Source organism: Oncorhynchus tshawytscha, linkage group LG02 (genome assembly GCF_018296145.1).
Source record: "Oncorhynchus tshawytscha isolate Ot180627B linkage group LG02, Otsh_v2.0, whole genome shotgun sequence".
In the NCBI taxonomy this organism is placed as follows: domain Eukaryota; kingdom Metazoa; phylum Chordata; class Actinopteri; order Salmoniformes; family Salmonidae; genus Oncorhynchus; species Oncorhynchus tshawytscha.
In genome coordinates this window covers 19,175,535-19,202,297 of record NC_056430.1, presented here as the reverse complement: position 1 = coordinate 19,202,297, position 26,763 = coordinate 19,175,535, and the positions used below count along the sequence as shown (strand labels likewise).

The window sequence follows — 26,763 nt, the reverse complement described above, 5'->3', positions numbered from 1 at the left end:
CTCTGAGACCTGGATGAATAATTTGAACTGGGATTCAACAGTGTTATCTAATTGGTCATCACTGTCAGACCATGACCACACCAACAGGTGTCTTTTACTTTTCTGTATGAATACATTTGACCACAGTTGGCTGGCATGTAGTTTGTATTTAGCATTTTGACACACTGTGTTTTCCTCATGTGCTGTTACTGGTTTGAAGATTACATCTGTCTCTTGTTCTCTTTGTTGCAACAACTCAGTCGTTGGCATGAAAGGTAGTAATTCAGCATAACGCAACATTCATTAAGTGTCAGCTAATCCAGGCACACTTCAACCCTGTGAGCTGGCTGTGCATCCGTTGACCCATCATGCCCCCCGGCATGCTTGGCTTGCCTGAGAGGCTTTGGGATGGTTAAGCTGGTTAGCCTCATCATCAGTCCAACTGTCATTCACCAGCTTTGTGCTATGGGGTCTCTCATCGTAAAGCGTGATGTTCACTGTACAACACAGAGATGATGACCATAACAATCCTGTCAGTCTGTTATATCCTGATGAGACCACTTTAACCTGCAGAGGAGATATCTCTACCCTATATTACTCATGGGAAGGTTATACATGATCTCATGAACAATGAACTCCAAGCTCCAGCTATCCACTCCAGCTATCCACTCCTCAACTATAAGGAGTGTCCCACTGGGCAAAATCTGGTTGAATCAATGTTGTTTCCATGTCATTTCAACAAAAAAATTTAATGTGATGATGAAACAACGTGAAAAACAGATTGGATTTGAAAGAAATTCATCAAAGTGAGGGAATTTCGGTTTTTTTCACCAAATGTTTAACCTAAATCCAATGACATGGTGAATTTTTTGATGATTTCACATTGAATTCACATTCGTTGATAACTCAACCAAATGCAAATCAAGGTCTGTGCCCAGCGGGATTGTTCCCTGAGCAGAGATAGGATCTGCTGCCCTGAGGCGTGATGACTTACCATCCTGACTTATAGTTGCTTTAAGCTGAGCAGGGTTAGCAGCAGGCACGGTCTAGCCAAACGTGGGACACATACCTGCATTTGACATCGGGGGAGTATGTTTGTGGTGTATAGACATACAGAACATAGGGAGCCCATTGTTTGTGTAGTTGTGTGTCAACTGGAACAGCAGTAGTGATATTCTAGTGCAGCTGGTGTCTAGGGAGGAAGCAGAGAGAGACTGGGGAAGACAGCTGCAGAAGAATGTCTGTCTCTCCCTCCCTTTCTCTTTCTCCCTCTCTGTCCAGGGTAAACTCAAGGACTTGGAAACCTCCCAGACCTACCCAGAGTACACTGGAGTTTAGAAGCATAACACTGTGAGGAGATAGAGTTGAAGTCGGAAGTTTACATACACTTAGGTTGGAGTCATTAAAACTCGTTTTTCAACCACTCGACAAATTTCTTGTTAACAAACTATAGTTTTGGCAAGTTGGTTAAGACATGACACGTAATTTTTTCCAACAATTGTTTACATACAGATTATTTCACTTATAATTCACTGTACCACAATTCCAAAGGTTCCAAAGGTTACATACACTAAGTTGGCTGTGCCTTTAAACAGCTTGGAAAATTCCAGAAAATAATGTCATGGCTTTAGAAGCTTCTGAAAGGCTAATTGACATCATTTGAGGCAATTGGAGGTGTACCTGTGGTTGTATTTCAAGGCCTACCTTCAAACTCAGTGCCTCTTTTTACCTAGAGACTTGAAACTTTGTATGTACAGTTGAAGTTGGAAGTTTACATACACTTAGGTTGGAGTCATTAAAACTGTTTTTTCAACCACTCCACACATTTCTTGTTAGCAAACTAGAGTTTTGGCAAGTCAGTTATGATGTCATGGCTTTAGAAGCTTCTAACAGGCTAATTGACATCATTTGAGTCAATTGGAGGTGTATCTGTTGATGTATTTCAAGGCCTAGCTTCAAACTCAAAGCTTCTTTGCTTGACATCATGGGCAAATCAAAAGAAATCAGCCAAGACCTCAGAAAGAAAATTGTAGACATCCACAAAGTCTGGTTCATCCTTGGGAGCCATTTCCAAACACCTGAAGGTACCACGTTCATCTGTACAAACAATAGTACGCAAGTATAAACACCATGGGACCACGCAGCCGCCATACCGCTCAGGAAGGAGACGCGTTCTGTCTCCTAGAGATGAACGTACTTTGGTGCAAAAAGTGCAAATCAATCCCAGAACAACAGCAAAGGACCCTGTGAAGATACTTGAGGAAACAGGTACAAAAGTATCTATATCCACAGTAAAACAAGTCCTATATCGACATAACCTGAAAGTACGCTCGGCAAGGAATAAACCACTGCTCCAAAACAGCCATAAAAAACAACAGACTACGGTTTGCAACTGCACATGTGGACAAATATTGTACTTTTTGGAGAAATGTCCTCTGGTCTGATGAAACAAAAATAGAACTGTTTGGCCATAATGACCATTGTTATGTTTGGAGGAAAAAGGGGGAGGTTTGCAAGCCGAAGAACACCATCCCAACCGTGAAGCACGGGGGTGGCAGCATCATGTTGTGGGGGTGCTTTGCTGCATGAGGGACTGGTGCACTTCACAAAATAGATGGCATCATGAGGTTGGAAAATTCTGTGTATATATTGAAGCAACATCTCAAGGCATCAGTCAAGTTAAAGCTTGGTTGCAAATGGGTCTTCCAAATGGACAATGACCACAAGCATACTTCCAAAGTTGTGGCAAAATGGCATAAGGACAACAAAGTTAAGGTATTGGAGTGGCCATCACAAAGCCCTGACCTCAATCCTATAGACAGTATGTTGCCAGAACTGAAAAAGCTTGAGCGAGCAAGACGGCCTACAAACCTGACTCAGTTACATCAGCTCTGTCAGAAGGAATGGGCCAAAATTCACCCAACTTGTGAATGTGATGAAAGAAATAATAGCTGAAATAAATCATTCTCTCTACTATTATTCTGACGTTTCACATTCTTAAAATAAAGTGGTGATCCTAACTGACCTTTTTTTTTACAAGGATTAAATGTCAGGAATGGTGAAAAACTGAGTTTAAATGTATTTGGCTAAGGTGTATGTAAACTTCAGACTTCAACTGTACATACAACCCAAGCTGTTGAACCAGGGTATTTACAAACAGCGCAGGAATGAAATCCTCCACATGTATTGATCACATCTTTTGCTTTAAAGCAGTATCGAAATACATTGGATGTAGTGATTACAATTTGGTGGCCATATCTAGGAAAACCAAAAGTTCAAAAGGCTGGACCTAATATTGTGTATAATAGGTTCTGCAAGAGGATTTGTAGTGATTCCTATGTTGATGATGTAAATAAATATTTGCTGGTCTGTGGTGTGTATTGACGAGCAATCAGACGCTGCACATGACACATTTCTGAAATTGCTTACTCCAGTTACTAATAAACATTCACCCATGAAGAATATGACTGTAAAAACTGTTAAATCCCTGTGGATTGCTCAGGAATTGAAAAATGTTGTGGTTGAGAGGGATGAGGCAAAAGGAATGGCAAATAAGTCTGGCTGCATAAGCGATTGGCAAACCTACTGAAAATTGAGAAATCATGTGACTAAACAGAACAAAAAGAAGAAGAAACTATACTATGAAACAAAGACAAATCATACAGTATATAAACCCAGCAAAAAATAAACGTCCTCTCACTGTCAACTGTGTTAATTTTCAGCAAACTTAACATGTGTAAATATTTGTATGAACATAGTATTCAACAACTGAGACATAAACTGAACAGGTTCCACAGACACGTGACTAACAGAAATGGAAGAATGTGTCCCTGAACAAAGGAGGGTCAAAGGGTGGTCAAAAATAACAGTATCTGGTGTGGCCACCAGCTGCATTAAGTACTGCAGTGCATCTCCTCCTCATGGACTGCACCAGATCTGCCAGTTCTTGCTGTGAGATGTTACCCCACACTTCCACCAAGGCACCGGCAAGTTCCTGGACATTTCTGGGGGGAATGGCCCTATCCCTCACCCTCAGATCCAAAAGGTCCCAGTCGTGCTCAATGAGATTGAGATCCGGGCTCTTCGCTGGCCATGGCAGAACACTGACATTCCTGTCTTGCAGGAAATCACACACTGAACGAGCAGTATGGCTGGTGACATTGTCATGCTGGAGGGTCATGTCAGGATGAGCCTGCAGGAAAGGTACCACATGAGGGAGGTGGATGTCTTCCCTGTAACGCACAGCATTGAGATGGCCTGAAATGACAACAAGCTCAGTCCGATGATGCTGTGACACACCCCCCCAGACCATGGCGGACCCTCCACCTCCAAATCGATCCCGCTCCAGAGTACAGGCATGGGTGTAACGCTCATTCCTTCGATGATAAACGCGAATCCGACGATCACCCCCGGTGAGACAAAACCGCGACTTATCAGTGAAGAGCACTTTTTGCCAGTCCTGTCTGGTCCAGCGACGGTGGGTTTGTGCCCATAGGCGACGTTGTTGCTGGTGATGTCTGGTGAGGACCTGCCTTAAAACAGGCCTACAAGCCCTCAGTCCAGCCTCTCTCAGCCTATTGTGGACAGTCTGAACACTGATGGAGGGATTGTACGTTCCTGGTGTAACTCAGGCAGTTGTTGTTGCCATCCTGTACCTGTCCCGCAGGTGTGATGTTCGGATGTTACGATCCTGCGCAGGTGTTGTTATACGTGGTCTGCCACTGCGAGGATGATCAGCTGTCCGTCCTGTCTCCCTATAGCGCTGTCTTAGGCATCTCACAGTACGGACATTGCAATTTATTGCCCTGGCCACATCTGCAGTCCTCATGCTTCCTTGCAGCATGCCTAACATACGTTCACACAGATGAGCAGGGACACTGGGCATCTATCTTTTGGTGTTTTTCAGAGTCAGTAGAAAGGCCTCTTTCGTGTTCTAAGTTTTCATAGCTGTGACCTAAATTGCCTACCGTCTGTAAGCTGTTAGTGTCTTAACGACCGTTCCACGGGTGCATGTTCATTAATTGTTTATGGTTCATTGAGCAAGCATGGGACACAGTGTTTAAACCATTTACAAAAAAGATCTGCAAAGTTATTTGGATTTTTACGAATTATCTTTGAAAGACAGGGTCCTGAAAAAGGGACATTTCTTTTTTTGCTGAGTTTAGTAACATAGTAAAAAGCTTTGGAGCAGCTTAAATTAAATTTTGGGCAAAAAGGCAAACTCAGCACCATCATTTATTGAATCAGATGGCTCATTCATCACAAAACCAACTGATGTTGATTTTTTTCATTGGCAAGATGAGCAAACTCAGGCATGACATGCCAACAACAAATACGGAACCAACACATCCAAGTAAAACCGACCAAATTATGAAAGACAGAAACACATTGTGATTTTGAATACTGTAAAGTGAGTGTGGAAGAGGTAAAAACATTATTGTTGTCTATCAATAATGACAAGCCACCTGGGTCTGACAACTTGGATGGAAAATTGTTGAGGATGATAGCGGACGATATTGCCTCTCCTTTCTAACATCTCTTCAATCTAAGCTTACAAAAAGTGTGTGCCCTCAGGCCTAGAGGAAAGCAAAAGTAATTATGCTACCTAAGAATAGTAAAGCCCCCTTTACTGGCTCAAATAGTTGACCAATCAGCCTGTTATCAACCTTTGGTAAACCTTTGGAAGATGTGTGCTTGACCAGATACAATGCAATTTTACAGTAAATAAATTAACAACACACTTTCAGCACACGCATAGGGAAGCTCATTCAACATTCACGGCACTTACACAAATGACTGATGATTGGCTGAGAGAAAATGATAACAAAACGATTGTGGGAGCTGTTTTGTTAGACTTCAGTGCGGCTTTTGACATTATCGGTCATAGTATGTTGCTGGAAAAATGTATATGTTATGGCTTTACACCCCCTACTATACAGTGCCAACGGAAAGTATTCAGACACCTTGACTTTTTCCACATTTCATAATGTTACAGCCTTATTCTAAAATTGATTAAATGAAGAAAAAAATCCTTAGCAATCTACACACAATACCCAATAGTGACAAAGCAAAAACAGGTTTTAAGAAATACCTTCTTTATATAAGTATTCAGACCCTTTGCTATGAGACTTGAAATTGAGCTCAAGTGCATCCTGTTTCTACTGATCATCCTTGAGATGTTTCTTCAACTTGATTGGAGTCCACTTGTGGTAAATTCAATTGATTGAACAGGATTTGGAAAGGCACACACCTGTCTGTATAAGGTCCCACAGTTGACACTGTTACATATGTCAGAGCAAAAACCAAGCCATGAGGTGAAAGGAATTGTCTGTAATGCTCCGAACAGGATTGTGTCAAGGCATAGATCTGGGGAAGTGTGCCAAAACATTTCTGCAGCATTGAAGGTCCCCAAGAACACAGTGGCCTCCATATTTCTTAATTGGAAGAAGTTTGGTACCACCAAGACTCTTCCTAGGGCTGGCCGCCCGGCCAAACTAAGCAATCGGGGGAGAAGGGTCTTGGTCAAGGAGGTGACCAAGAACCCGATGGTCACTCTGACAGAAACCTGGAACAATCCCTATGGTGATGCATGGTGGTGGCAGCATCATGCTGTGGAGATGTTTTTCAGCAGTAGGGACTAGGAGACTAGTAAGGATCGAGGCAAAGATAAACAGAGCAAAGTACATGAAGTCCTGAGCGCTCTGTAGCAGTTTTTCAGACTGGGGTGAAAGTTCTCCTTCCAACAGAACAATGACCCTAAGCACACAGCCAAGACAACTCAGGAGTGGCATCTGGACACATGGAACTCTATTCCACATCAAGTAACTCACTCAAGCAGTAAAATAAAAATTATAAAAATACACCTAATGGAACAGCGAGGACTGTGAAGAGTCACACACACACACGTACTGTACACCTAGATTGTGTGTTGTAGTACAGTGTCATGACGTTGCCTCTTTGGGTGTGGCGAGCCCCATCCCCCTCTCCCTGCCTCCCCCTTTCCTCCTTCAACTAGGCTGCTGTTGCCAGAGAGATGTCGTAAATTCCTGAGGATCTCCTCATGGACACACAGTATAGAGAGAGTACATTTTCATAGAGAACAAAGGAATTCCTTCCACCTCACAGAACTTGAGGTACAAACAAATTTCATGTTCCGGAGAAAGTATAAAAGATCGGTGAAGAATCCAGCTACGAACTGGTCCGTTTGTTACAACTTGGGGAAGCTCATGGGAGACGGGGTGGCCACATTACCATAACGCTGTTTATATAATAGCCTCAGATATGAGGTTTACATCTAATTGTTGTATAAGATGAATGAGTGAGTATGATACTGTTTACACAATTTTAATGTCCAATTTTAATTTTGGACTGTTTAATGAATGAAAACTCAAAAAGAGAATTGGATTGAACTAAATCAGAGGACCGCTCCTGAGCCCAGTTAGGGACAGGCGTCCTGGGACAGCCCCTTTTCTGCAATTCCGAATAAAACCCAACTTTGAGAAATTATCACCAGACCATGTATTTCTCCATTAGGAGGGGACAAAGGTTGTAGACCATTGCTGAATCTTTTAGCCATACCAAGTGGTTAAACTCTTAGACAATCGATACCGACAGAATAAGAACAAGTCTTTGATATAAATTACTAGTCTGCAGCTAGGAATTCGGTATCATTGAACGCGAAGAACGACAACTGCTGAAACATCCATTCTATAAGAAATGAATGCATGTCATTTTGATCTATCCCCTCTAACCAAGCCACAGAGAGAGAGAGGACTAAACTCTCCAACAGAAACAAACTTTTCACCAGCGATCAAGACGACACACTGAGCATGAATATATATATTGATTGCAATTGTTCCCAAATGAGTGAGCGTTCATGTGTAAAGGATTAGTATTTCAATTGTTATAATTATCACTCTGTAGTGACTTCTTAGTCGACCCCCACTTCCCCTTTTGTCTAACAAGCCGCCATGCCGGTTTAGCCCACTAGGGCACATTCTCTTATCATTTCTTGTAACTATATTTACTGTTTGTTTGTGCATTTATGTGAATTACTTTTAAGACAATTTAAGACAATTGCTGTATGGATGACTCATAGTGAAGACTGGGTTTGTGCAGATAACCAACAATTTACTACGTTTGGAATGAGACTAACGTGAGGTAAAGTAAATAATTCATTAATTCGAAGACTAATTGATCAGATAAAATATCTGAAAAGTTATTTTAGGAACTTATAAGTTTAATCTGAACATTTTTCCTTGGTGCCCCGACTTCCTAGTTAATTACAGTTACGTGATTAATCAGTTGATCGCGTAATACTAATTACAGAGAATCTTTGATAAAAAACTATAAGTCTTCAATTTAATGATAGTAAACACACGACAACAGTAATGGCCAGTAGGCACACACTTAATGTATTGTGATATCTGTTGTAAAAATGTATGTTTACATTATTATTTTTAAATAATGTATATGTTACGTTCCCCAGCAAGAAACCAAATAATGTCACTCAAGCAGAAGGGGGAACTAACAAAGAGTCATTGACAACAAACAAAACAAAACAGATGGAGTTTTAGGAGGGGTTCTAAAAGACACTCATGGGGGTCTCCACTGACAGATGACTAGCAACAACAACTGGAACCTGAAAGACACCCACCATGAGTGCCCACTGAATTTGCCCAAGAGGCAAACAAAAGAAAAACCCACAACTTAAAGATAAGAAGCAAGAAAAGAAGCAAAGAATATGTACATAAAGATATATGAGTGATGGTACAGAGCGGCATAGGCAAGATACAGTAGATGGTATCGAGTACAGTATATACATATGAGATGAGTATGTAAACAAAGTGGCATAGTTAAAGTGGCTAGTGATACAAGTATTACATAAGGATGCAGTAGGTGATATATAGTACAGTATATACGTATACATATAAGATGAATAATGTAGGGTATGTAAACATAATATTAGGTATTATATTGTTTAAAGTGGCTAGTGATATATTTGACATCATTTCCCATCAATTCCCATTATTAAAGTGTCTGGAGTTGAGTCAGTGTGTTGGCAGCATCCACTCAATGTTAGTGGTGGCTGTTTAACAGTCTGATGGCCTTGAGATAGAAGCTGTTTTTCAGTGTCTCGGTCCCAGCTCTGATGCACCTGTACTGACCTCGCCTTCTGGATGATAGCGGGGTGAACAGGCAGTGCTCGGGTGGTTGTTGTCCTTGATGATCTTTATGGCCTTCCTGTAACATCGGGTGGTGTAGGTGTCCTGGAGGGCAGGTAGTTTGCCCCCGGTGATGCGTTGTGCAGACCTCACTACCTTCTGGAGAGCCTTACGGTTGTGGTTGGAGCAGTTGCCGTACCAGGCGGTGATACAGCCCACCAGGATGCTCTCGATTGTGCATCTGTAGAAGTTTGTGAGTGCTTTTGGTGACAAGCCAAATTTCTTCAGCCTCCTGAGGTTGAAGAGGCGCTGCTGTGCCTTCTTCACGATGCTGTCTGTGTGGGTGGACCAATTCAGTTTGTCTGTGATGTGTATGCCGAGGAACTTAAAACTTGCTACCCTCTCCACTACTGTTCCATCGATGTGGATAGAGGGGTGTTCCCTCTGCTGTTTCCTGAAGTCCACGATCATCTCCTTAGTTTTGTTGACATTGAGTGTGAGGTTATTTTCCTGACACCACACTCCGAGGGCCCTCACCTCCTCCCTGTAGGCCGTCTCGTCGTTGTTGGTAATCAAGCCTACCACTGTTGTGTCATCCGCAAACTTGATGATTGAGTTGGAGGCGTGCGTGGCCACGCAGTCGTGGGTGAACAGGGAGTACAGGAGAGGGCTCAGAACGCACCCTTGTGGGGCCCCAGTGTTGAGGATCAGCGGGGTGGAGATGTTGTTGCCTACCCTCACCACCTGGGGGCGGCCCGTCAGGAAGTCCAGTACCCAGTTGCACAGGGCGGGGTCGAGACCCAGGGTCTCGAGCTTGATGACGAGCTTGGAGGGTACTATGGTGTTAAATGCCGAGCTGTAGTCGATGAACAGCATTCTCACATAGGTATTCCTCTTGTCCAGATGGGTTAGGGCAGTGTGCAGTGTGGTTGAGATTGCATCGTCTGTGGACCTATTTGGGCGGTAAGCAAATTGGAGTAGGTCTAGGGTGTCACGTAGGGTGGAGGTGATATGGTCCTTGACTAGTCTCTCAAAGCACTTCATGATGACGGAAGTGAGTGCTACGGGGCGGTAGTCGTTTAGCTCAGTTACCTTAGCTTTCTAGGGAACAGGAACAATGGTGGCCCTCTTGAAGCATGTGGGAACAGCAGACTAGGATAGGGATTGATTGAATACGTCCGTAAACACACCAGCCAGCTGGTCTGCGCATGCTCTGAGGGCGCGGCTGGGGATGCCGTCTGGGCCTGCAGCCTTGCGAGGGTTAACACGTTTAAATGTTTTACTCACCTCGGCTGCAGTGAAGGAGAGGCCGCATGTTTTGGTTGCAGGCCGTGTCAGTGGCACTGTATTGTCCTCAAAGCGGGCAAAAAGTTATTTAGTCTGCCTGGGAGCAAGACATCCTGGTCTGTGACGGGGCTGGTTTTCTTTTTGTAATCCGTGATTGACTGTAGACCCTGCCACATACCTCTTGTGTCTGAGCCGTTGAATTGAGATTCTACTTTGTCTCTATACTGACGCTTAGCTTGTTTGATTGCCTTGCGGAGGGAATAGCTACACTGTTTGTATTCGGTCATGTTTCCGGTCACCTTGCCCTGATTAAAAGCAGTGGTTCGCGCTTTCAGTTTCACGCGAATGCTACCATCAATCCACGGTTTCTGGTTTGGGAATGTTTTAATCGTTGCTATGGGAACGACATCTTCAACGCACGTTCTAATGAACTCGCACACCGAATCAGCGTATTTGTCAATGTTGTTGTCTGACGCAATACGAAACATATCCCAGTCCACGTGATGGAAGCAGTCTTGGAGTGTGGAATCAGATTGGTCGGACCAGCGTTGAACAGACCTCAGCGTGGGAGCTTCTTGTTTTAGTTTCTGTCTGTAGGCAGGGATCAACAAAATGGAGTCGTGGTCAGCTTTTCCGAAAGGAGGGCGGGGCAGGGTCTTATATGCGTTGTGGAAGTTAGAATAGCAGTGATCCAAGGTTTTGCCAGCCCTGGTTGCGCAATCGATATGCTGATACAATTTAGGGAGTCTTGTTTTCAGATTAGCCTTGTTAAAATCCCCAGCTACAATGAATGCAGCCTCAGGATGTGTGGATTCCAGTTTTCAAAGAGTCAAATAAAGTTCGTTCAGAGCCATCGATGTGTCTGCTTGGGGGGGAATATATACGGCTGTGATTATAATCGAAGAGAATTCCCTTGGTTGATAATGCGGTCGACATTTGATTGTGAGGAATTCTAAATCAGGTGAACAGAAGGACTTGAGTTCCTGTATGCTTTTGTGACCACACCACGTCTCGTTAGCCATAAGGCATACGCCCCCGCCCCTCTTCTTACCAGAAAGATGTTTGTTTCTGTCGGCGCGATATGTGGAGAAACCAGCTGGCTGCACCGACTCCGATAGCGTCTCTCCAGTGAGCCATGTTTCCGTGAAGCAAAGAACGTTACAGTCTCTGATGTCCCTCTGGAATGCTACCCTTGCTCGGATTTCATCAACCTTGTTGTCAAGAGACTGGACATTGGCGAGAAGTATACTGGGGAGTGGTGCACGATGTGCCCGTCTCCGGAGTCTGACCAGAAGACCGCTACGTTTCCCTCTTTGACGAAGTCGTTTTTTTGGGTCGCCGGCTGGGATCCATTCTGTTGTCCTGGGTGAAAGACAGAACACAGGATCCGCTTCGCGAAAGTCATATTCTTGGTCGTACTGATGGTGAGTTGACGCTGCTCTTATTATTCAGTAGTTCTTCTCGACTGTATGTAATGAAACCTAAGATGACTTGGGGTACTAATGTAAGAAATAACACGTAAAAAAAACAAAAAACTGCATAGTTTCCTAGGAACGCGAAGCGAGGCGGCCATCTCTGTCGGCACCGGAAGTACATATATACAATATATAGCTAATTTTGACATTGCAGCTGGCCCATCTAGTGGAAATTGCTCAGTTCAGCCCGCAGCACAAGATCAAATCAAATTAAAGTTTACTGGTTGTGTACAGTTTTACACATTTTATCACAGGTGCAGCAAAACTCTTGTTTCTAGCTGTGTACAGATTCACCCCAATAAATTTTCCACCTGCCTCATTTCCCAATGAGCATGACAATCATATATGTACATTTCAATCTGAATGTTCTTCAATGTTGCACCCTCCTAAACGGGCCCAGGTTCAGTGCGGTTGACTTTAGCTTGTCATACGTGGGAAGGACAGAGTGGGCGTCTGTCTTTAAACAAACTGGTTTTGTCTGGTTTACAGCTTATGCAGAGACAAAACCAGTTTGACTACACAGCGGTGAGAAAATGGAGCCAAAACCTGAGGCTAGCAACAGTTGTTTACAGCTATGACACTTTATACTCTGCTACTCTGATATAGGTCAATCAAATGTATTTCTAAAGCCCTTTTTACATCAGCAGATGTCACAAAGTTCCATACAGAAACCCAGCCTAAAACCATAAACTGCAAGCAATGCAGATGTAGAAGCACGGTGGCTAGGAAAAAAACCCTAGAAAGGCAGGAACCTAGGAAGAAACCTAGCGAGGAACCAGGCTCTGAGGGGTGGCAAGTCCCCTTCTGACTGTGCCGGGTGGAGATTATAACAGTGCGTGGCCATTAAGGCCAGATTGTTCTCCAAAGATGTTCAAACGTTCATAGATGACGAGCAGGGTCAAATAATAATCACAGTGGTTGTAGAGGGTGCACCTTGTCAGAACATCAGGAGTAAATGTCTCTTGGCTTTTCATAGCTGGGCATTCAGAGGTTGAAATTGCAGGTGTGGTAGAGAGGTAGCACGTCCGGTGAACAGGTCAGGGTTCCATAGCCGTAGACAGAAGAGTGAAGCAGCAGCACGACCAGGTGAACTGGGGACAGCAAGGAGTCATCAGGCCAGGATGTCCTGAGGCATGGTCCTAGGGTTCAGGTCGAGAGAGGGGAGGGAGAGAGAATTAGAGGGGGCCAACACAGGGGCCCCTCAGGGGTGCGTGCTCAGCCCCCTCCTGTACTCCCTGTTCACTCATGACTGCACGGCCAGGCACGACTCCAACACCATAGTTACATTTGCCGAAGACACAACAGTGGTAGGCCTGATCACCGACAACAACGAGACAGCCTATAGGGAGGAGGTCAGAGACCTGGCCGTGTGGTGCCAGGACAACAATCTCTCCCTCAACGTGATCAAGACAAAGGAGATGATTGTGGACTACAGGAAAAAGAGGACTGAGCACGCCCCCAGTCTCATCAACGGTGCTGCAGTGGAGCAGGTTGAGAGCTTCAAGTTCCTTGGTGTCCACATCACCAACAAACTAACATGGTCCAAGCACACCAAGACAGTCGTGAAGAGGGAACGACAAAACCTATTCCCCCTCAGGAGAATTGGCATGGGTCCTCAGATCCTCAAAAGGTTTACAGCTGCACCACCGAGAGCATCCTGACCGGTTGCATCACTGCCTGGTATGGCAACTGCTTGGCCTCCGACCGCAAGGCACTAGAGGGTAGTGCGAACGGCCCAGTATATCCCTGGGGCCAAGCTTTCTGCCATCCAGTACCTCTATACCAGGCGGTGTCAGAGGAAGGCCCTAAAAATTGACTCCAGCCACCCTAGTCATAGACTGTTCTCTCTGCTACCACATGGCAAGTGGTACCAGAGCGCCGCCTAGGTCCAAGAGGCTTCTAAACAGCTTTTACCCCAAGCCACAAGACTCCTGAACATCTAGTCAAATGGCTACCCAGACTATTTGCTTTGAACCCCCTCCCCTCTCCACACCACTGCCACTCTGTTGTTATCTATGCATAGTCACTTTAATTAACACAACCTACATGTACATACTACCTCAACTGACCGGTGCCCCCGCACATCGACTCTGTACTGGCAACCCACTGTATATATTGTTCTTTTTTACTGCTGCTCTTTAATTACTTGTTAATTTAATCTCTTATTCTTATTCGTATTTTTTGAAACTGCAGTGTTGTTTAGGGGCTCGTATGTAAGCATTTCACTGTAAGGTCTACACCTGTTGTATTCGGCGCATAGCCCACGAAGATCTCCTCCACCGCACAAGCTCGAGGGGTTAACATCTTCTGTATCAGGCATATTTCATCCCTCTAACTTGTCCATAGCAAGTGCAGGGAGATAGATATGTTACTCTGGTGATGGTTAGAACAGAAGTAGTAATTACATAGTCTGGTGGGAAAGAGGTTGAAAATGTTTGTCACAGTCATATTGAAAAACATCCCAATCCAAAGCCATTAATCTGACACTTTACTGAAACTGATTTATTTAGGGAGGGATTATAGCAACGTAAAAGAGTCATCATCGTCCTGAGCTCTTTAAGTTCATTATCTTAAGTAAAAAAAAGCATTGAACTTTCTTTACGGCTCTAGATTTAAATCCTGTGTTTTACTGAATCAGTTACAGGAGATTTGTTTTTCAGTTCTTCTCAGATCCTCAACAGACAGTCATCACAACCATTTTATAGACTAAAACATGAATAAACTGAAGACGTAGCTCAAAATATTTGTTTTAATTCAAACGCATTTCAAATTATACAAACGACTAAGAACCAGCTTGACAAATGTGATGGTTTACTATTCATAACATGCTTCTTAAAATATATAACAAAATGCTCCAAAAACAGTTCTGTACATTCTATTTACATTATCAACATGTACATACAAATTCCTTATTGAGAGGAATCGAAAGCACCAGTCCATGGATTCCAGCATGGGATGCAATAAGCATTTAAAACTGACATTTTGTCTCACTGCACTGAGCAATAAAATGAAGCCATGTAATAGAGTGGACACATTACATAACTGGCATTAATAGTGTTAACATGGTCTTTGAAAGTATAAAAGCTGACATGGTTGAGTCTAGACTTTAATGGTTAGACTGAAGCATTTGGCAGTAAAGATGATCAAATTACTGAGAACAAGAGAGAGGTCCAAATACTGTGTTAAATGGCTGGTGCAAAAAGACTGACAACCTAAGAATAGCACAAAGTGCTGTACAGTATCTACAAACACTATCATAGAATGGGCTCTAGAAATCAGTAGTGACTGGAGAACGTTTCAGCAGGTCGCCATTGCTAGTCATCTTCACACTCAAAATCCAATTTCAATCCTTCATTTCAACATTTAAAAGTGTCAATATTGGAAAGATCTGTCATTGTAATGGTGAGCATAAATCTTGCCCAATTATCGATCTTGCAGGACAAGTCATGTTCATTATCCTCCATCCTCATGCCAGCCTCTCAGGCTAACCCAACCAGCCACAGCACCAAGTGCAACTCAGTGCACAGACAAACACCCCCCTAGCAATCCAGAACATTCAGATCAGGTGACCGTGTTGTAATTCTGCTTTCAGAGAGCGTACGCAGGTGGACCTACTTTGTTTGGCAATTCCGTGTATGAGAACTCAAATCAGCTGTACTTAGACTTAAGGTCCTCCCCTGTGTGAATTCCACAGTGGTTGATATTTGATTCTTTGGATCCTATTTCCATCCAGAAAAACAGGTAAGTGCAGTCCAAGGCACATGTTAGTGTCACAAAGTGGAAGTTGAGAGAGTTGATGGCCCTGACTGCTACACTATAGTTCCAGGTTTGGAGGAGCCCTCATGCCAGTAAAGTCTCTGGTCATCTGGATCCAAGCTGCAGTTCGTTTGGCTGTTGATGTAGGTTTCTGTTTGGTTCACATCTACATTGGGTCTGCAACACATACAGGATGTATACAGGTTAGGCTAGCAACAAAAAACTGATAATACAATCCAAGAAAAGAGACATCTCCACTGGTGAAAAGTTATTTGAGTAATTTAACCCTGGGTTGTTACTTCATTGGAACACAGCACTGGAGAAATTAAATGGAACACTCCACCTTTAAGAGTTATATCCCAGTTTCAAAATGGCAGGTGTTAGTTAGTGTGTTCCACCAGGATTAAACTATTCACACACCTTAAAACAAAGCAGATGGACAGATGAACAACAAGCATCAAACACACGCAGCATTCAAATATCCAAAATCCAGGGTCACTTGCCTTCTTCCACAGATACCACCACTTCCAAAGCTGCTGCCCCACCACCCCCACCACCACCAGTGTACACCACCATAGAGTAAAGAGTACTAGGACAACCAAAGCAGTCTTGTGTTTAAAAAACATTTTTTTTACTGCCACGCACAAAATGAGTCACCACCAACACCATATAATCTGTGGCGGTAGTTTGTTTCTTCTCTCACCCTTTATTTAGCGCGTGTGTTTAATTTCGGTGGTCAGAACTCAGTACCATGACAGGCACCAGAATCAAACCTTTCTAATGACCCTGTAGCCACTGCTGGCCCCGGCACCAGTCTATCACAGCTCCTCCACCCATACCCTGCTGTGGGACATCTGTGCACGAGAGGGTCAAAGGTCAGTGATAGTGATAATGGGGTGGGAGAGGAGACAGCGGGGGTAACTGACAGTTGAAGTGGTGTATGTCTATGCACACCCCTTAAGAGAAATGTGACCGCTGGATGACAATTTGGTATGGAAGCTGAAAGAGATGGCAGAAATGAACAACAATCATAAAAGCCATGCAGTTCCCTTATCATAGAGAGGGAGACAGCCCAAACAAACAGCTTTGATACTAATTGAAAAAGAGAAGCCCAAAGCACAGACCAGGACATTGTTTAAGCTCACTTAAAAAAAAAAACAAGCAAGCAATGAAGTCACGCTGAAGACAGACTGGTAGCTGGTTACTTACTACTATCGTGGGCTACACTTAGCAAAGGAGACTTTACTAAGCCTCTGGCTTCTGTAGCTGTGGGGCAGCTGCAGTGGACTGGAGCCCTGGCCCTGGGCCCAGCCGGAGCCCACAGCCAGGGGAGGAGGAAGGAAAGGAGGAGAGGTGGTGGAGGATAAAGAGCTAGCAGGGACAAAGGCACAGCACCTCTGGCCATCAGGGATGTACCAAGAGCCCTTAGAGTGCTGGTAGGAGGAGCAAGAGGAGCCATATCTATGAAGAGAGTAGCCCAGTGGACAGTTAAAGCAGGAGAAGAAGAAGAACCATTCCTAAGGCCAGTAAGATGAAGAGCTAACCACTGGCTGCACAGACAGACGCTATAATCCATTTCAAGCAGCCATGCTAATTGGCTGAGTGAGCACCAACTATCAAACTGTTTCCAACACTTCTGGGACATATCATGGTCAGCAAGGGAATGTCAGACACACAGGTCACAATGGTGTGTGGCCGATAAAACCAAAGAGATGCTTCATTTTTTCCAGGGAGCATCCATTCTCCACAATGACACAGTAGTGGTGTTTAGCTCCATTGTTAATTAAGTAGGATCAGGGACAGCCAATCAGATACGGAGCTGAATTGGGACTAAGAATGACTTCTCTCACCTGTTGTGGGCGTGCTGGCTGTAGTGAGCGGTGCCGTAGGAGGGGTAAGGCTGCTGCACCGGTAGGGGCATGTGGAACTCTGACATACCCCCTCCTGTGGAGGACTGCTGTGACGAGACTGGAACAGAAACCACAACAAAGAAAAGTTACAATAGGATAATTTATCTCTGAGATATAGAACGCAAATGAATGACTAAATGTTAGCATTCATTGACATGCTTGAATGCAGAGAAGGCTGATGCGTGTCGTTTTGCATTGCCCATTTAAGTGAAACCAAATAATTGCCTTTGACTAACAGACTGGAATATCATTCTGTTTGCATGTGAGATGAGGGAGTTTGCAGGCTGTCTGTACCTGAAGAGTAGGATGTGTTCCTGCTGTAGGGAGCTGGCATGGTCTGGTAACCCAGGCTCTGCTGGGAACCCCTCTGGTTGTAGTCGTAAGTCTGTGGTTGCTTGTGGCTTGCATTGCGCTGGTACCAGCCTTTCAGGTGCTCTGCCACCAGCGCCTTCTGGATGTTCTTGGTCAAATGTTCCGTCCTGGGCAGAGCTTGACGGTTCCTGGGCGGCCTCAGGGTGGCGTAGGGGTTCTGAGCCATACTGTCCATCTCGTCGTCACCATAGCGACTGCTGTACACATCATGTCCGTGGTTGGCCGGCGCGGCGTGGTATGAAGGGTTAACGTTGTAGTGACCCTCTAACTCGTTGTTGTACATGTAGACTCCATTAGAGTAGGGCTCTGGCTCTGTGTAGCTGGGGTAGCCCGTCACATAGTAGGCCGTGGTGGTGGGTCGTGGTGCCCGGGGGGGCTGGTATGTGTTGTAGCAGGCATCAGCCTGTGCCAAGTTGGGCATGCTGCCCGTGTTGGCATAGATGTTGCCCTTCCTGCCACGCCAGCGGTCCCTGGGGCGGTGGGTATGGTTCCCAGGCACTGTATACTCCGCGCTGGACTGGCTGGTGTAGGATGAGCCATCGTCCAGGACCTCTGTGCTGTTGCTGCGGCGGAACGGGACGAACGCTGGCGCCGGGGGTGTGGTCTCTTGAGACTGGGACTCCAGACTGCCACTCCGCTGGCGGAAATGCTGGGGGTCGTCATCTGACCTGGAAATGAACAACATCATGATGAACAACATGATCCTCCTTCTTATATACAGAGCTAGATTGATCACTACCTGACATAGGGTTAGAAATCCCATCCAGAAGTTATACAGAGGACAAAGGTCTAGACAGGACGCTAGTCTAATTGGGGCTCCTGGTCGGATCAGAGGCATCTTTGTATGTGAGGGGTGTACGGAGGTCATGGAGGCCAGGGCCTGTATTCACAAAACATCTCAGAGTAGAAAATTGGTGCTGAGAACAAACATTTTACTCCTACTCTTATGGGTAAAAATAAAAGCTATACATGAAGCCTCTTTAGTAATAAGAGTCCCACCTAGTCGACATATTTAGGACACTTCATGAGCTGTCCTAACCAGTTAAGAGTTACTAGCAGGTGTCTTGATAATAGAAAAATGCAGCAAGTCAGTGGTTCCTGTTTTGATATTTCTACATGATCAACCCGTAAATAATCTAAACCTACATGCAACAGTACCTCTTCCACTTTTGATAATGATTTCTTATGAGGCCTATTTCACATGATACACCTAAATAAACAATGTTTTTCTTTCACTTATTGAATTACCTACATTGTCATTTCAAGTTAGCCCTTTGGAGCGCAACATCAGGTTGTTAAAACAGTCTGAATTGGCATGCCTTAACGTTTGGCAGTTGAATTCGTCTTGATTCTAGGGTTATGTTAACTTGATTGTGTTCGATGAAAGTTAGATCTTTTAAACGCTGTATGCGACATTATCGGCAAGTGACTTGATGCCTACTGTGCCAAAAAGATTTAGAGTTGTTAGACAGGAGTGACAAGTGTATTGATAAAACAGTTTTATTGTAAACATTCAGCTGTTAACAACAATCGGAATTTGTTAAAAAATTCCTAAGATTAAAATTAGATTAGAAACAGTAGATTAATACTTAGAATTAGATTCTGAACTAATGACTAATACTGTTAGTAGAAGCAGTTAACATGACAGGAGGGAAAAGGTTCCTGGACTTCGCCATAATTTAATCTGAAACACAGATAAGAACCATGCTTTTCACAGACGTGGAGCTTCTACCTTGATTACACGGCCTCTCCCTCTCCTCGCCACTCAAAACATAATATTAAAGCTGTATCCTCGTGTGCAGGGATTTCAGTCATCATTTTCACCTGGATGACTGTCATTTCATAGGTCATTGATCTTTCTCTTCATGGAACGGTAAACAAATACCATTACCAAACAGTAGCAGTAGAACTCCTGCTCTCCTCTCTCCCAGCAGCATATCATCCAAGTCATTTGGTAAATGTTCACGCAGTGAGCGAATACGTTCAAATTCAGAGTTTCCAGAGCAGCTTTCCGGTCCCAGACTATTTTCCCCTCCTTGGGATTGTGGTTTCTTCCTTAGCAGGCAGAGACATGCTTACTGCTGTCTATTTCTTTTTTTACATGGAGCGTGTTGGGGCTGATAAGAGAAGGTTGTGGGGGCAGCAGGAGAAGAGGCTGGTAGGAATGCAGGCAGCTCTCCCTGGTTCTCCTCTACAGGTCTATACTCGCTGCTGCTCCCTGGGCCCCAAGAATAACAGTCTGAAACAGACTGGGTAACAAAACAATCCAGAGCCAGGAGAGATGTAGCCAGTGGCCAGGCCCGTGCAAGAGCTCTTACCTGTTGTTGGGGTTGAGGTCCTGGGACTGCTCGTGGGCTGAGGCCAGTCGGTCAGACTGGTAGTGGAAGCTCAGGGTTTCTGAGTGGTGGGGCCGGGGAGAGTACTGCACAGAATGGGACTGTTGCCTTTGGCCTCCCAGATCCTCGTCTAAAACACACAGGTGAACAGAAGGAACTGTCATTGTCACAGCCTGCTAAAAGCTATGGGGATGATACAGATGTGAACAGAGAATTTAGCTAATGTATGTATGATATAACCTCCGCAGCACTCACCATCGTCCAGAGTAAGACTGTCGGACAGTGAGCTGAGTTCTGCAAGGTTCACATCATCTGAGAAAAGGGGAGAAACGGAGGTTAACACATGCTTGTGTTGGGCTTTTCATTAGAGGCCACATCTGATAAAAACCCATGTCCTGAAGTCTTCTTTCTTTCAGACAAGGTGCTTCTGACAGGAATTGTGATTTCTCAGTATGCTACAGTCAATCTAAACTGTGTTATCACTGTGACTGTATGCAATGTCTGGCTGTTGGTATGGCATGGTGTAGGCTACCTGTTATGATTATTGATGCTCTCTGGGTGGGCTTTTTGCCCGTCTTGATCCTGTATTTGTTGATCTCCTCCTCAATCTCCTGCAGCTTCCTCGTGGCGTCCAGGCAGTTCCTCCTCCTCTTCTTCTTCACCGTCTTACAGAGCTCAGCCTCGTTGGCTAGTTTCTTGGCCGCTTCCACGATCTTCTGCTGCAGGGCAAACCTGCTCTCCAGGTTTCTGAGATGGGGATCCTGCAGGACAAGAAGACACAGTAGAAACAGATGAGATTAGTAACTTGCACACAGGTACGCAAATGCAAAGGGGATATTCACAGAATAAAAGAAGCATATTCATCACTAGAAATTCCTTATCCTGGTCGTATATAGAGAATGTCCTCCACACACACACAAACACACACACACACACGATTAAAATGTTGCATTACAATGTCAGTCAAGTTTAAGATTTATTAGCCAAAAGAACACATAATATTTATGACAGCCAGTGCTCCCATCCTGTGACTCCTATACTAACCGCATCATAGGGGAAGAGGTCGTCCAGTTTGAAAGCTGTCCCCATGCGCCGACGCACCGCAGGGGGCTTTTCACCCGAGTCCAGAGGGTACTCTTTAGGCAGCCTGCCTGTCAGCTCCTGGAAAAACAAAAAGATAACAATCAGCAGTGATATAATCTAATTGAAATGATTTCATTCAAGTACTGATGAAGATGCTTACAGCTTCTCGCAGGCAGATCTTCTTGAGCTCCTCTAGTTTCTGAGTCAGAGAGTCCTGCAAGTCCTTCTCTTTATTCTTCAGGTCAGCAATCTTCTCCTTCTTTAACTCCTCGCTCACATCAGAGTCTCCTGACCCTGCATCAGGCAGACATTCTATTAAAACCATTATGATCACTTCAATCTCATCTAATCAGCATTGTCTTTATGAAGTCAATAGGACCGATATGTCCGTCAAGCATTGTCCATTGTTAGCTCATTGTCTACCTGCTGAGATGAGGGATCTGTTGCTGGCCATGATGAGCTGGTCTTTACTCTCCATGCTGGACAGCTTACTGATCCAGGGCGCTCCAATCTCCGTCAGGTCCATGGCGATGTCACCCAAACTTCTGGCCGTGGTAACTTTGGACTGGAGAGAGAGGGGGAGGGGAAGAAGGAAAAAGAGGGAGACGGTAACAGTCACACACCAGTATTTATTCTTAAATGACTGCGCAGCGAGATAAGAGCCCCATTTGATGCTTCAGCCCAGGCTGGGAAAGGAGCCCTCTCTCAGCACAATTCCTGGATGAGCACCATCTGCTTCTGAAAGGCTGAAACCCACCTGACTGCAGCCACACACTCATTCACCCCTCGGAGCAACTATCATAACTCACACTCAGCTTGTGTGACGACAGTAAGGTAAAATAACCCACCAAAATATGCACCATCTAAACAAACACGTAAAAAAATGTCCTTCTGTGTTGATTCATCAAATAGAGCAGCAAGGAAAGTCGACATGAAATCAAGAATCCCCACAGCTATGCTTAGGCTATTCTAAGAACACTATAATATACATCAATTAAAATGGGGCAGATACATGAGGATTGTCCCAGACAAAAAAAATCTTGGTCGATCAAGAGTCGTCTGTTCTTTCGACCAATCGATTGGCTATTCAGTAGGCTATTCTTTTGACCAATCGATTGTGCTGGGCCTGGCTCAGACTTGCTGCACTGTGTAAAAAATAAATAAAAAACAGCGAGTGACTGACTAGCACCTGTTGTCTCCCTCTCCTCCCTGCTGCAGTCACCACCACAGAACATCAGTGTTTATAGTGTTGTCTCTCTCTCCTCCCTGCTGCAGTCACCACCACAGAACATCAGTGTTTATAGTGTTGTCTCTCTCTCCTCCCTGCTGCAGTCACCACCACAGAACTTCAGTGTTTATAGTGTTGTCTCTCTCTCCTCCCTGCTGCAGTCACCACCACAGAACATCAACAGTGTTTATAGTGTTGTCTCACTCTCCTCCCTGCTGCAGTCACCACCACAGAACATCAACAGTGTTTATAGTGTTGTCTCCCTCTCCTCCCTGCTGCAGTCACCACCACAGAACATCAACAGTGTTAATAGTGTTGTCTCCCTCTCCTCCCTGCTACAGTCACCACCACAGAACATCAACAGTGTTTATAGTGTTGTCTCCTCTCCTCCCTGCTGCAGTCACCACCACAGAACATCAACAGTGTTAATAGTGTTGTCTCTCTCTCCTCCCTGCTGCAGTCACCACCACAGAACATCAGTGTTAATAGTGTTGTCTCTCTCTCCTCCCTGCTGCAGTCACCACCACAGAACATCAGTGTTAATAGTGTTGTCTCTCTCTCCTCCCTGCTGCAGTCACCACCACAGAACATCAGTGTTAATAGTGTTGTCTCTCTCTCCTCCCTGCTGCAGTCACCACCACAGAACATCAGTGTTAATAGTGTTGTCTCTCTCTCCTCCCTGCTGCAGTCACCACCAGAGAACATCAGTGTTTATAGTGTTGTCTCTCTCTCCGCCCTGCTGCAGTCACCACCACAGAACTTCAACAGTGTTTATAGTGTCTCTCTCTCCTCCCTGCTGCAGTCACCACCACAGAACATCAGTGTTTATAGTTTTGTCTCTCTCTCCTCCCTGCTGCAGTCACCACCACAGAACTTCAACAGTGTGTATAGTGTCTCTCTCTCCTCCCTGCTGCAGTCACCACCACAGAACATCAGTGTTTATAGTTTTGTCTCTCTCTCCTCCCTGCTGCAGTCACCACCACAGAACTTCAACAGTGTTTAGTGTCTCTCTCTCCTCCCTGCTGCAGTCACCACCACAGAACTTCAACAGTGTTTATAGTGTCTCTCTCTCCTCCCTGCTGCAGTCACCACCACAGAACATCAACAGTGTGTATAGTGTTGTCTCCCTCTCCTCCCTGCTGCAGTCACCACCACAGAACATCAACAGTGTTTATAGTGTTGTCTCCCTCTCCTCCCTGCTGCAGTCACCACCACAGAACATCAACAGTGTGTATTGCGCTGTCCATGTTGCTGAAGTTACAACATAATTACAGATATTTCTGACTGAAAAGTTCTATTCTCAAAATGCCTAATTTGTTTAGGAAAAACATTCCCTATTCCCTCAACACTTGCTCTCCTTACATGACACATGTATGCATCACATGCACGTGACCAATAGGGTCTGACTTATAGCATATCATAATATGTAGGCCGTCATTGTAGTAGGACGTCATTGTAAATAAGAATTTGTTCATAACTGACAAGCCTAGTTAAATAAAGGTTAAATACAAAATAATCACATCAATAAATTGGTTATAACAAACTCCTAACACAAAATGGATGCAGAGGAAGTGACAAATAAACTCGATACCAGGGAATGTTCACCCGTTGCTTATTAGGAAAGGGAAATTCAGACGTGTGGAATAAATTTGACTTGTTTTTGGGACAATTTGGAAGAGTGTAAAGAACACTAAATAAGTTATAAATAATACCAGAGGCTGGTCTAACAAACACATATTGTAAAGCATTTAATACAGCATAGTAATGATTTAAAAAAGCAGAATTTGTGAAATTGTTTATCTAAAATGTTGTGGTTGCGTGAGGCTTGGTGCACACAGAATCAGTAGGCTATTAACACAAACATCCAGCAGAAGAAGGATCAGTCTTATTTCTGGAGATATATATGGATGATTTATAAAGCCAGGCACATTTAACAGTTAGGCTGTTGATTATAGACCTAATTAAGTTGGGGTTTCCTTTCTCCTCACTTTTCATAGACAATTAAGTCAAGGGCTGTTTTCTCGTCTCCTAACCGCCGCTGCCTCCACCGCATTGTTCTCAACACCAATATGCTGGTTAGCTTTGCAACTATGCACACAGCAACATGGTCTAGGAAGCGCACTGATATTTTTCAAAACCACGGACAGCGACCACTATCCAACGTGGGAGAAAGCGCATTTGTTATAAAATTCAATTATTTTTTTGTGTTGCACCATTATTCTTACATAATATAACCATAAACAATTTCAGTAGCATGTCTTACACTGATGGACTGTGCCATCCCAACAATGGATCAGTCCACTCAGACAGGTGTCTTGTACACCATGATTTAACAAAAACATTTTTTGCTGCTGCTCGACTAAAGAAATCTTAGTCGACCAACTACCGATCGACCAAACAATCGACCAGTCGACTAAATTGAGTTAACCATAAGAAACATGTTAGCAAACAGAGGAGTAAAGGTTAAGACAAGGACAGTAGCACTCAGATGTGGAGTGGAGTGAGAAGGAGTGTGGTGGGGGTGACAAAGCCCTGATAAGGCTGGGAACAGCAGAGAGGCACAGATGCAGGTAAGGGGATGAGGGTAGGAGAAGAGCAGTAGTGCTGCTGACACACTCACTTTGCTCTGCTTCCTGTCCAAATAGAACTGATGCTGACTGATGGCCATCACCCAGATGGTCTTAATCAGAGAGTGGCTGGCATACCACGTGTGAATGACCAATCCAGTCTGCCCGAAAGTACGCCTGGAAACTATCCTTCTGCGGATAAAAAGAGAGACAGACACAATTTTAATCCCTCATGTTACTGCTAGGTAGGAGTAATTTAATCTCTTTAATCCAAATTGACAACACAACAACTGAATACCTGGATATCTAACTATAGATACACTTTTAATAACATGATGGGATTCTGATATCAGAATCATAGACAATCAGAGATTAGAAAACAATTCCTTGCATAAACTAATCTCATGACTGGTTCTGTAATTCAATACATTGATGGGGGAGAGATGCAGTGTTGGAACAGAGATGTTTAATTCCAACCAAGGTGGCTAGCAGCACCATATTAAACATGTGATACAGCACTGAGGCTGGAAGTGCTGTAATGTCCTGAGAACACTGACTGCAGCAGTCCTTTACAGCAAGAAGGAAGGCCTTCATTCGACACTAGCAAGATATTGTATTGGAGTCAGCTCATTGACACGAAGCTCTGAAATTACGCCTGTTATGATTCAGAAAGGCTAGGATCAGAATAGAAGACAACAGATTCCTGGGTTGAGTTCAGCAGGCACCAAACATTTTGAGGTGCTAAAGAAACTGACCCTACAGAACACAACCCAGGATCACTATATGCATCCAGTGTCTGTTCCATCTCACCTGTCAGGGTCGTTCACCTCTACAGCAAATTTCTTCTCACGGAAATACAAATTCTCCAGCTGCTTCCACTGAAACAACTGCAGAGAGAGAAAACAGGACACACCACTTAGTAAATAGTCCACTGAACCATGCCCTGTTTGAGTAAGTGGCAGACCTAGAGAGATGTGCTTTGATGCATCGGTATTTATTCCAAGCGGCTTGAGGCATCCAATGTGTGGACCATCTAAACTCAAACACAATGCCACTAGCATGGAAAGACACTAGTTTAGTCCCAGATACACCAGCCTTTCTCAACGTTAACAATAACAGTAGCAGCTGTGCACAGAGGACAACCACTCAGTCAGGTGGAATTTACTTACTACTCATTAATGAAGCCAGTGTAGAGAGCAAGACTTGCCTAGCAAGAAGCCTCTCATTTCATTTTGTCCTGGAGGGAGAGCACTGAAAACAGGAGGAGGAGTGGGGTGAAACATCTGCATACAGCAGAACCGGGCTTTCTTTAGAGAGATTTGGAGCTCTTTTCGCTGAGAGCGATGGACTCTCCCCTGGTCTGGCTGTGTGAGAATCCACCACTGGCACCAGGGTCTGGGGTGTAGATTTATGGCAGAGGGACTTAATAAACATTCTCTACCAGGTACTGGCAAGCCAGGCAGATAGCCATAGCTCTAAATAATAAAACACATGACCCTTGACTACAGTCCTCAGCGAGAAATCTAAACGATATCACAAGCAACCTAGCCCATGATACTGTGTACTGCTCTCTTTTTTTACCCCTCATCCCCTATGGACTGAGAAC

The 26,763-nt window shown here is 44.4% G+C and overlaps 1 protein-coding gene across 4 annotated transcripts in view; it reads right to left on the bottom strand.

Annotated features, from left to right (window-relative positions):
• Window positions 1–14,640: 14,640 nt before the first annotated feature.
• Window positions 14,641–26,763, bottom strand: part of LOC112220185 (FERM domain-containing protein 4B) — a 77,359-nt gene continuing 65,236 nt past the window's right edge. Inside the window, exons 12-23 of one of the 4 annotated variants that reach the window (XM_024381901.2) lie at window positions 25,968–26,044; window positions 25,211–25,349; window positions 21,786–21,927; window positions 21,523–21,656; window positions 21,324–21,440; window positions 20,812–21,040; window positions 20,535–20,591; window positions 20,262–20,409; window positions 17,866–18,611; window positions 17,512–17,629; window positions 16,365–16,515; window positions 15,702–15,838 (exon numbers count right to left, since the gene is read on the bottom strand). In XM_024381901.2, the coding sequence (XP_024237669.1) occupies window positions 16,398–16,515; window positions 17,512–17,629; window positions 17,866–18,611; window positions 20,262–20,409; window positions 20,535–20,591; window positions 20,812–21,040; window positions 21,324–21,440; window positions 21,523–21,656; window positions 21,786–21,927; window positions 25,211–25,349; window positions 25,968–26,044 (2,025 nt within the window). In that variant the 3' untranslated portion in view covers window positions 15,702–15,838; window positions 16,365–16,397. Of the gene's footprint in view, window positions 15,839–16,051; window positions 16,516–16,870; window positions 17,123–17,511; window positions 17,630–17,865; window positions 18,612–20,261; window positions 20,410–20,534; window positions 20,592–20,811; window positions 21,041–21,323; window positions 21,441–21,522; window positions 21,657–21,785; window positions 21,928–25,210; window positions 25,350–25,967; window positions 26,045–26,763 lie in introns of those variants that run through there. The other 3 variants (XM_024381878.2, XM_024381887.2, XM_024381894.2) reach the window with 3 other exon arrangements.